At 40.1% G+C, this 12,112-nt stretch overlaps 1 protein-coding gene across 4 annotated transcripts in view; it reads left to right on the top strand.

Moving 5' to 3' along the window:
* The window catches only part of sdt (stardust), a 449,266-nt gene that overhangs the window by 163,267 nt on the left and 273,887 nt on the right, over positions 1 to 12,112 (top strand). For 3 of the 4 annotated variants that reach the window (XM_067779588.1, XM_067779587.1, XM_067779593.1), the window contains exons 2-3: positions 558 to 740; positions 842 to 899. In XM_067779588.1, the coding sequence (XP_067635689.1) occupies positions 558 to 740; positions 842 to 899 (241 nt within the window). The remainder of the gene's footprint in view (positions 1 to 557; positions 741 to 841; positions 900 to 12,112) is intronic. The other variant, XM_067779589.1, reaches the window with a different exon arrangement.

The following is a 12,112-nucleotide window of genomic DNA, read 5'->3' as shown; positions in this document are numbered from 1 at the left end:
ACAAACACATTCCAGGGTTACCCTCGGTTCATTTTCCTACATGGTTATTTTCCCTTTTGTTGCCACCATAGCTCTCAACTGAGTATGTAATGTTCGGTTACACCCGAACTTAACCTTCCTTACTTGTTTTTCTTCTAGCATTATGTGCGTGTGCATGTGTGAGTAACAACTTTTGCTCTTAGCTGCCGGCTACATACATATACATATGTATATATATGCTGGTTGTGTGTATGGAATATTCTTCGTTGACTTGTACATAAGTGTGTCTGCTTGCTGTTTGTGTGTTGTGATTATTTACTAACAGCATAGTGATGCTAATATTCGCCACAATACTAATAGCCTCGTACTAACACTTAATTCTTTAATCAGTTTAGTAATCAAACCGTCATCTTCTAGCCCGTGGTGTAAGTCTATACGTTTTTGAACTAGTTAAAATTATGTCAGAAAGTTCTAGTCGTACATAAGTTTGTGTTTGACTGTCGGGTATTTTTCTGAATTGCCCTCATATAAGATGATTGCTTTATTAATACATTTTCTTCTCTCTTTTCTCTTTACAGCAACAAGTTGTCGAATTATCGGGCTACGTTATTATTTTAGTTAAAAATGTTGAGGGTAAAATTAAATTGTACGGCTCACCGCCGGATCGCGATAATCTGGAAGTGGGCGATGAGATACTCGAGGTTAATGGGCGGACTTTGGAGAATATCTCGTATGCGGAAATTATACGACATATTTATGATGTAAGTTGAAATTTATTTGTATTAAATAATGTAAATTGTTATGAATGAAATTTGTATTTGGTTACTAAACTAATGCTTCATCTTCTGTTTTGCATTTGCAGTGTATAAAATCATGTACAATTTGCCTGCGCGTGCGAAAAAAGAATGATACAAAATTGGGTAAGTGCTAGATTGTCTAGAAAATACTTAGCCTTAGATTTCAGATGTTGGTTATGCTGTAAATGAACGGTAATAGAAATATAAGTCAATATACGAGATCAGTTCTAACAACAATTTTTCTTTTACTCCCGTATCCGTAGGGATTCTTTTTTATGTGACTTATATGATCACCAGAAGAATCGAAGTCCTAGAAGGTAATAAATGATTTCAGAGATATTAAACTAGAGTTTAGAGCAAAGTGTTTTAGACGGGCTTCAAGCAAATTACGATAGCATAAGAATACTAGAAACAAGATTATCTAATACGTGATTCTCTTGAAAATGTTGGGGCGCCTAATTGAATTGTGAATGTGGGACAGGATTCCTCAAGGGTTACTGTCGGCATCGTAGTATGCTTCCTGTAAGAGCAGATTAGTGGAAACGTCTGTCTGTTCGATTGTAAAGCAAACGTCGAAATGTGAACAAAAAGTCTTACGCCGACTCCGAATGATATCTGTAAGCAAATTAATTTTCGCTGAGAAGCTTTTTATTTATTTATTTTGGGCAGACATATTTATGGCAGAAATACACTCGGAGTGTTCGCCGAGGGGCAACCCCACTTAGAGAAAGTTTTCTTTAATTAAAACAATGTTTTTCTTAAGATTTTGACGTTGCTCGGGAATTTAAGCCAGGACCTTCGGTGTGGTAGGCAAAGAAACTAATAATCTAATATGTGTATAATGAATGATCTCAATTCAAGTGCGGCGAAATCAAATTTGTTGTTATTACTAACACCTCAATGAGGTTTTTATCTTCGCCACAACTGAATAACTTTTAATTGAAAATATTTATCTTCTTGCACAATTGCTACGGAAACTCCACGTTCTCAATTTCTCATACTTTACCTATAATTTCTCTTGGCTTTTGAGGTTCTTTTCGACTTCGCTCACTTCTAGTGTGTTAGGACCCAAAACAAACCTACCTCAAAAAATTATAGGGGGTATGCAGACTATCAATGCTTAGCATTACGGGAGCCCTGAAAACAACACCGACGGCTGCACTGTATGCCATTCTGCACATTACACCTGTAGACCTGGTAGCAAAGAACATAGCGTTAACAATTGCAACGAGGCTCGGTGCTTCGGGGCAGCTTGAGCGCCGACCATACGGCCATAGTAGTATAGCGTTATCAATCGCAAGACGAACAGACTACCTGATTCCCTATCTCCGCTTCGAGGGCGATCTTAAGGCCACAATAGAGGTGGACGGTTGTCGCAAGGGTGCTCAAATGGCGGACGAGGCGATACATGTGTACACAGATGGTTCCAAAGTAGTGGAAGGAGTAGGGTCTACGGTGTACTGTGCTGTTCCGGAAATAAATAGATCATACAGGCTACCGGATTACTGTAGCGTTTTCCAAGCGGAAATAGTAGCCGCAACCAAAGCAGTAGAAACCCTGGAAGAGAATAACTTAAGCTGCAACCGTGTTAACTTTTATATTGACAGACAAGCAGCAATTAAGGCAATAATCGCGCATAGCACAGCATCTAAATGCGTGTTAGAGTGTAAGCAGTCCCTGGAGAGAATCAGGACAGGGAGAAGCATACATCTATATTGGATCCCAGGGCGTATGGGAATAGATGGGAATGAAAAAGCGGACGAACTAGCTAAAAAGGGCGCATCCCTTGAAGCTTGCTCCGTAGATGTCCCAATTAGATTGGGTGAGATTAAGCGAATTCGAGAGGTGCACATGATCGACGAAGCGGGAAAGGCGTATGTTCAAGCGCGGGGCCGTAGAGTGTCGAAGATTATGTGTAGGTCTCACAACCTTAGACTAACAAAGTTGCTTCTATCTTTAAAAAGAGAGGACTGTAGACTCATGACGTGTATTCTGACTGGACACTGTCTTCTGGCATCACATGCCTTTAAATTAGGCTTGGTCAGTGATAGCAGATGTAGGAAGTGCGGGCTGGAAGAGGAAACAATCGAGCACGTTCTGTGCTCGTGCCCTGCGCTTGCCAGGCTAAGGCTCCAGCTATTAGGAGTGATACAGCTGTCAGATCTAGAAGCAGCAAGTGGCTTAAGTCCTAGGAAGCTTCTAGTATTTGCCAAGAGGACGGAGTTATCTAATATATAAAATTCTTCTGTCACGGTTTTAGAGGCTGAACTCCTCCGAAACGGCTGAACCGATTCTCATGAAATTTTGTGAACATATTGGGTAGGTCTGAGGATCGGCCAACGTCTACCTTTTTTTTCGCTACGTGTCTAGGGTCTTGATATCAAAACGTGGACCCGGGTACCCCTAGAATGTGTGTATACAATATGGATTTCAAATGAACGCTGTTGATGAGTGCTATAGTACAGGATAATTTCATACCCCTGGGTGACTAGGGTCTCGAGATATAGACCAAAACGAGGACCCGGATACCCCTAGAATGTGTTTATACAATATGGATGTCAAATGAAAGCTGTTGATGAGTGCTATAGTACAGGATAATTTTCATACAACTGAGAGGCTAGGGTCTCGAGATATAGCCCAAAACGTGGACCCGGGTACCCCTACAATGTGCTTATACAATATTGATATCAAATGAAAGCTGTTGATGAGTGCTATATTACAGGATAATTTTCATACAACTGGGAGGATAGGGTCTCGATATATAGCCCAAAACGTGGACCAGGGTACCCCTAGAATGTGTTTATACATTATGGATATCAAATGAAAACTGTTGATAAGTGCTATAGTACAGGATAATTTTCATACAACTGGGAGGCTAGGGTCTCGAGATATAGCCCAAAACGTGGACCCGGGTACTCCTAGAATGTGTTTATACAATATGGATATCAAATGAAAGCTGTTGATGAGTGCTATAGTACAGGATAATTTTCATACAACTGGGAAGCTAGGGTCTCGAGATATAGCACAAAACGTGGATCCGGGTGCGCCTAGAATGTGTTTATACAATATGGATATCAAATGAAAGCTGTTAATGAGTGCTACAGTACAGGATAATTTTCATACAACTGGGAGGCTAGGGTCTCGAGATATAGCCCAAAACATGGACCCGGATACACCTAGAATGTGTTTTTATATTATGGGTATCAAATTGAAGCTGCTGATGTGTGCTATAATACAGAGTAAGTTTTACACCGCTGAGTGACTAGGGTCTCGAGATATAGGCCAAGACATGGACCCGGATACCCCTAGAATTTGGTGTGGATTATGGATATCAAATGAAAGCTGTTGATGAGTGCTATAGTACTGGATAATTTTCATACAACTGGAGGGCTAGGGTCTCGAGATATAGCCCAAAACGTGGTCCCGGGTACTCCTAGAATGTGTTTATACAATATGGATATCAAATGAAAGCTGTTGATGAGTGCTATAGTACAGGATAATTTTCATACAACTGGAGGGCTAGGGTCTCGAGATATAGCCCAAAACGTGGACCCGGGTACCCCTAGAATGTGTTTATACAATATGGATATCAAATGAAAGCTGTTGATGAGTGCTATAGTACAGGATAATTTTCATACAACTGGGAGGCTAGGGTCTCGAGATATAGCCCAAAACGTGGACCCGGGTACCCCTAGAATGTGTTTATACAATATGGATATCAAATGAAAGCTGTTGATGAGTGCTACAGTACAGGATAATTTTCATACAACTGGGAGGCTAGGGTCTCGAGATATAGCCCAAAACGTGGACCCGGATACACCTAGAATGTGTTTTTATATTATGGGTATCAAATTGAAGCTGCTGATGTGTGCTATAATACAGAGTAAGTTTTACACCGCTGAGTGTCTAGGGTCTCGAGATATAGGCCAAGACATGGACCCGGATACACCTAGAATTTGGTGTGGATTATGGATATTAAATGAAAGCTTTTGCTGAGAGCTCTAAAGTTCATTGTGATATTCGATTTAGTCGCATCAACCTGGCAAAACTGATAAATATGCATGCGAAGCCGAAATAAAGACATGAGTTAATAATACCCACATACCTATTTACATATATCCTATTCGATTTGCCTGAAATTTCGTATATAAATTTGCCTATATTAGTATTTACGATGCTTTTTTGCGGGAAGTACACCAGAGACGGGCTGGGACTGGGATTAGGACAAGGACTGGGACGGAGACTCGCTGTGGGACTGGAACAAAATACATACCACCCTCTGGGACTGGCAATAAGAGATGAAGAAAAAGGAGAAAAACTTGAGAGAAGAGAAAAGAGAGAAGGAGACTGAGAAAGAGATATAATGAGACGAAGATGGAGATGAAGCGAAAAAGACGGAGGGAGGAGTGAATAAAAAGATTAGGAAAAAGTGTAGAGGGGTAGGGCAGAGTTAGATGGAAAAAGCTTATTAAAATGTATGCAGATAGGCCAAATTTAGGGCAGAACAACGTCTGCCGGGTCTGCTAGTTTTATATATTTTTGATAGGGTTTTTCAGTTTGGTCGTTAAAACAAACTTCTGGTAACACTACGGACTCATTCAGTCTATGTGAGGTCCTCGTGGACCGGCCAGTTCAACCTAACCCAACCTTAATTACACCACATTTTTTCTATATAATCAATTAAAATATTAATTCACTCTAAAAGCATTAAATATTTGCTCGACTCATTAAATGCTATTCAACACTAATGACCACAATCAGAAATCCTTCAAATGCTGTCCAATTAAAAAAAAACAAATCATAAGCGAAAACATTTTTTTTTATCCACTTACCACACAACCTTTTCCCCCCTTATCCTCATCATTAGAGACACTCATACGCCACGTAGTACCAGCAAACACTCTCAAACATGTTTGTGTGTGTGTGTGTTCGTGTTTCTTTCGCTTTACAGTAGGCACCTGCGCCTTTTTCATGTGCCACATATTTACAGCAATTAGCAACACCATCAATTGGCAATCATTGAAGCAGCGCTGCCAACAACGCTGCCGCTTCCCCTTTCGTGCGGTTAACGACATCAAAACTTAGCAGCAAGAAATGTGAAGGCATGCATAATCTATGATGAAATTCATTATGAATTAAAGAGTATTTAAGTTGGTATTTAACTTTATACAACTGACAGCATAATTTGAAATCAGTTAATGTGTGGGTGTGTTATGTGTATGTATGCGTGTGTCAATGTGTGTAGCTGTGTGCTGGCAATCGCATTACGTAATGAATATGTAGAACTTCCTTTTGCTTCACTTATTTGCTGGTTAGTATAGATGTGAGCATAGCTTTCGGGTTTAGTGGATCACCTGGCCGGACTTTTGAAACTTTCGCTTAGCGTGCATTTCCGCTTCCGTTTCCGTTGGTTCATTACTGTGCTATTGCATTGTTGTGTTGTTTGTTTATGACTTTGCGGTTTGTGGCATTTTTCGGCGATGCATTTTAGATCGTCCCATGGGAGTTGAAAAATATATTAGCTATTCCCGGTTGTGTTTATACTTTTATGAACGTGAAATGGTACACTAAGTTTGAACCGCCTTACAAATATCGTTAGTACTGAAGGGAGAAAAGATATTATCAGTAAATACATGCAAATAGTCAACACGACGGGCTAAGTTGACAAAGCCATGTCCGTTTTTTCGCACGTCTGCCTGTTTGTATGCGAACTAGACTCTAAGTGTTTGAGTTTTCTCAACGAAGTTTCATACAAGGTTGTTCTTTCATATTTTACAGAACAAACGGATCAACTATCCATAGCATATACATATCTTCTCTATAAGCTATTTTTAAGGTATGAAAATATTCACCATTTCTCCCTCGTTTTAACAGCTAATGATGTGAATTTTTGTTGGATGTTGAAGGACCAAGATTGGTGATATATGTATATTAAAGGTATTGGTTTGCTCAATAAAACCCTGTTAAACGGCATGGTTAAAAAAAAATCCTATTATAGGGCGATTTTGTGAAGTTCGCTGAGTTTGGCCGTTTTTGAACCGTGGGGATTTTCTTTGAACTATGTGGGAGGATTGACAATCAGTGCATAGCGTTTGCTGAAACGATCGACAATATAATAAATCTCTAAACATAACTTAAAAGCTGCTGTTGCGCTGGCCACGCCATGTTATGCGAATGAAAGAAGACGCTCCGGCACAGAAGTGTTTCTATCGGAACCCGCCTATGGAAGCACTCCACTCTGTTGGAAGACCAGGTGGAAAACGATTTAAACTCCCTTGGTGTGACCAATTGGCGCTGGTTGGCAGAGAGAAGAAACGACTGGCGCACCTTTTTGGACGGCCATAACCGTTTAAACGGTTAAGCGCCAATTAAGTAAGTTCACCATAACTTAGTGTAATAACCCCGCACAAAGAGCTCCGATCTGCATCCGAAGGGGACCCTTTCGATGAGGAAAGCAAAAAGGGTAAGACAGATTTGGATATAGATCAGGGATAACCAAAACTGAAACTGCGGCTGTATTAGTGAGAGCGCGATGATCGTACGAATCACTTGATGCACGATTCATTCGCCTATTAGCAAGCAACGAGACAACATCGTATGCAAGAATTTTGTTTATTTATGCGCAAGACACCAACAATCGATGTTGCTACTCTTCTTGTTGAGCGACAACTAAAGACGACAGAGAATAACAATACGTGTGAAGTGGCGCCAATAAACACTCAACTAAATGGTTATCCCTGATATAGATTTAGACAAAGACAGAGTGGTAGCGGCAGCGGTGGTGAAAAGGAAACTAAGCTAGAGGGAAAGAGAGGGAGAAAGAGAAGGAAAAAAGGAAAAAAGAGGCGGGGAGGAGTGAGGAAATGGGATAGAGGGAAAGGAAATGAGAGGATGAGTAGGGAAAGAAAGAGTGTCCTCCGGAAGAGAGAGAGAGAGAGAGTAAGAGATAAAAAACTTTTAAAGGAATGCAAATATACCAAAGTTAGCGCTTGCTGCTTTTCAAGAATGTTTTACCATCTGTTTAAGTGACTTAAACTATGCAAATTTTTCTTTCGTTTGTTTCATTAGTCATTGAGTGCGCTTGTAATTCTCAACTGGTTAGTGAACTATTCTAAAGACATGGTTTAAATTTTTTATCCCAAAGCCAATACCTTAGAGCCCCCAGTGATCGCCCCCAATAAATATATAAAAAGGTGTAACAGGTGATTAGCATCCTCTGTTGTTCTACAAGAACAAATAAATAAAATACGCATCAAATAACATACAGTTTACTAAAATAACAAATAATATAATTATAAAAATATTCGCCCTCCGAATCACCAAAGCTTAGACACTGTTTAATATATCTGAACATAGCTCGGCAGTAAGAAAAAGTTTCTTGCGCCTGAAAGTATGCTATTATGTATACATTTTGAATTGCACTCGTACCGTCTGTCTCATTTGCAAGCAGGGGGAATTTTTTCATGAGTTCTTTGTTATCTAGTGTAATAAATGAACCAATCTTTTCAATGTTCGTAGTTATACATATTTGAGGCGTTCAACACGCACAATGATAACTTCACTTTGAGAGGCGCATGAGTTCAGTGGCAATTGTAGGTGATGCCAGGGCTTGATGTGACAAATTTACCATTTTTCGCAGTCCTGATGATGACTTCATACTGAAGTCGAATTATCGAAATAAATTACGATTTAAATAAAAACGTTTGCAAGCGTTTCATTCCAAAATCGGCTCTTGAGCTCAACAAACCAGAACAGTTACAAATTTACCAAATTTCAAAAAGTGGGTACGCGTACCGTTTCTCAAAATTTAATTAATCATTGCTTGCACTGCAGGGTTTAAATATGTATCGCAAAATGTCCAACAAACCTCTTAACCCAATTCAGCTTCACGAGAGCAAGATAAGCTGCGTAAATAAATAGTGACCTAATTATGTGTCAAATTGTTTTAGTAAATTTTTGTTTGCTGATTGTTGTAATGTGCGTCGTAAATGTAAATGCAGTGATTATCCAAATAAGAGACTCAAAATGAGTTGATAAGAACAACTGCAATATTGGAAAATAAGTCAGAGCGAGGTTTGTAAGTAAGCTGTAGGGCCTGTAGGAAACTGTTCGAAGTATACTACAGTGCAATGTAATTCATGACCGCTTCTACGCTATTACTGTTTTCGAAGTCTTGAAAATATAAATCGAACTATATGCTAGATCATCGAGTACCAAGTATCTGAGACTAACAATTGACTGCAAGTTGAATTGGAAAGTATGCATCGAAGAGCGGGTACGGAAGGTCTGCATCGCCTTCTATGCCTGCAAATCAATGTTTGGAAAGAAATGGGGACTCAAGCCAAGCATGGTACTTTGGATGTACGAGGCGGTGGTGCGACCGGTGCTTACCTATGGTTCCATGCTCTAAGTAAGAGCTACAATCTCACCAGCCTGCAAAAAGTCCATCGCATTGTGTCCGTTGGTGCCATAGGGGCCGGACGCGCTTGCCCCACAGCTGCTTCATACCCCATTTTGCACCTGCTTCCGATCGACTTGCATATACTTTGTACATCGTCACAAACCGCACTGAGACTCAGGGAGTCGGGGAGTTGGAAGGATACTCAGCAAGGGCATAGTAGGATCCTACAGAAACTTACGGATTTAAATGTAGTACCGAGACAGATTACTACCCTCGCAAACTGAAGTTTGATTACGGTTGTAATACCGCCATTCCAAGCAGGAACGAGTGGAAAACAAACCCGGGCATAAGGGTCGACGATATCCAAATCTACACTGACGGCTCCAAGATGGAATCGGGAGTGGGGGCCGGAGTCTACTCTGAGTCTCTAGATTTGTCTGCATCATTCAGGCTCCCATCGCACTGCAGCGTGTTTCAAGCAGAAATTCTCGTGATTTGGAAAGCCTGCAAATCACTGGAGGGCTTGAATGTAGCTGGTAAAGTTTGCATCCTGTCGGATAGCCAAGCAGCGATAAAAGCGCTTTCCTCGCCACACATTAACTCAAAATTAGTGTGGGCTTGTAAGCGATTCATATCCCAGTTATCCACCAATCTAGAAGTATGCGTTATCTGGGTCCCGGGTCATAGGGGGATAGAGGGTAACGAGAAGACCGACGAGCTGGCACGCAGGGGCTCATCGGAGATGAATGAGGAAATAACCAGTGTCGAAGTAGGCATACCCTTAGCAGTATCCAAAGCTTCTACTTGAAGAAAGCACAAACAAAGTGGAATAACATCACCACCTGTGCAATATCAAAATCCATTTGGCCAAAATATGATGGAAAAAGGACGAGAAGTCTTCTGAACAAATCCAGGGCCAACACACCCAAACTGATAGCAGTCTGCACCGGTCACTGGGCAGTAGGTACGCATGCGGAAAAGATGGGCATTCCGTATAATGACTACTGTAGAAGCTGCAAAGATCCAAATACCAGAGAGACAGTAGAACACTTTATGTGTAAATGCCCGGCTCTAGCTAGAGCCCGACTAAGGTTCCTTGGAACCCCGTTTCTAGAAGACCTCAGAGGTTTATCTGTGATAGCAATCCCGAACATTCTTAATTTTATCAACAACTCTGGCTGGTTGTAATACATTGACCGTAACATTCCGCAGGTTTTTTAGTCGAGTTACATGGCATCAAAACGGCTTTAAATAGATTCTTGGGCGACCAGGGTCGCAGCAGGTTTTGTAGTCAAAGGCATTTTATTAAATTCTTCGAGCATACCAGCTTTGCAGAATGACCTCACAAAACGAGGACGCTGTACAGTAGGGATTACTGAGAATTACTAAAAAGAGATCACAATAATCTAATTATCTTGTGACCTTAAAAGAATTTGAATAATTTCCATGCACCATAAATCATTAACTAAAATCTGCTCACAGGGTGTGGACTGAAAAGTGCAACTCTCAACAAACGAATGATTTTTGCGACTCAGAGAGATGCTACAAAAGAGATGTACTAAAAGTGAGGCATGCAGTCAGTAAGAGAATACAATACAAGAGTCGCTATTGAATGAAATGCAAACTCAGGTGAGGCAACTGGAGTGGTTTGACTGGCTCAAAATTTGCTTTTTTTGTGAGTTTTGAACATTAAAGCTCAGCTTAAGAAGTAATAACTGAAAGGAATTAGTATGGCGAAGGTCTACATAAATTGCCTCAATTATCGAATACAATTTAAGTGATAATTTTATTACGAAAAAAGGAGCTAAATCGTGGCAAGAAAGCAACTCTGCCCCCAGCTGAGCTTAACAACTCAAAAACAGATATAAGCCCAATATAATTGAGCGAGCACAGAGATCAAATGTGAAGCTGCAGTTCACTTAAACGAATTAACCGATCAGTTAGTGAGTCCAAATTAGCTTATTTCATTGTTAGAAGGCAACTTATGCACAAATTGTAGCAAAAATGCAGCAAAAGCGAGAGCGGAGAGCCACACAGCGCAAGAGAGATTGCAGAAACGATAAAGCACATTTGTGATGAAAACAACGTAGAACAATTTGTTACAAATGTCGCAGAGCCAGCTCGAAATTCAAGCAAAAAGAAAAATGATAATTAACAAAAAAGAGACAAAAATGAAAAAAATAAAAAACAAAAATCCGCTTGAATGGCAGGGCGATTGTCAAGTGTTTGATTGATGTTTGTTGTCTGGCTGATTGTGCTACTCATGACTAGTGACTATTGGCTCATTTGTAGCCAACTTATTGAATGCATAACAAAAGCTAAAAAGCTAAGCACTTTTTGGTGTATTTGTATTAGTGATGCACAATTGTAAGAAGCCGCACTAGAGAAACGAATGCTTTAAAGCTTACCATAACCGAGTATGCTAAATTCGTACTCAAAAGACTACATGGAATAGCCTTAAGAAGCGAGGCGCACTTACAAAAGACAGAAGAAAATTGTCTAAAACGCGATCTCAATGTAAAAAAATTTAAAAATTAAGAATTTTTGAGTAGCACCATATCAAAACTCAAAAAAAATTATCATAAGAAACGGGACTCAATTTGGTTTCTTTTTTGGGTTTTGAGTTTAATGGCAGGAGCTTTGTTCGCATACGCTCGGCTGCCCCTCTTTTTTTGATTGCTGTTTTTCCAAATCCGTTAGTTTATAATTTTCCGTTATCTTTTCCTTGGCTTTTTAATGTCAACACACCACATACAAAATAATTTTTAGATTTAATTCACACTGATTCCGGATGGGAGTGCACATTTTTTCCAAATCAGGTAAGTATTGCATCTTCTAACTACGCCAAACCGCCAGAGGGTATCCCATTAGCCAACCTTGGGGTCTATTTATATTTCAGCTCAATCAAATAAGCCCAGTTCTATTGTAGCTGAGC

The sequence above is a fragment of the Eurosta solidaginis genome, chromosome 4, assembly GCF_040869045.1.
Source record: "Eurosta solidaginis isolate ZX-2024a chromosome 4, ASM4086904v1, whole genome shotgun sequence".
In the NCBI taxonomy this organism is placed as follows: domain Eukaryota; kingdom Metazoa; phylum Arthropoda; class Insecta; order Diptera; family Tephritidae; genus Eurosta; species Eurosta solidaginis.
Note: the sequence above shows the minus strand (reverse complement) of the source record. Positions and strands in the feature narration are given on the sequence as shown.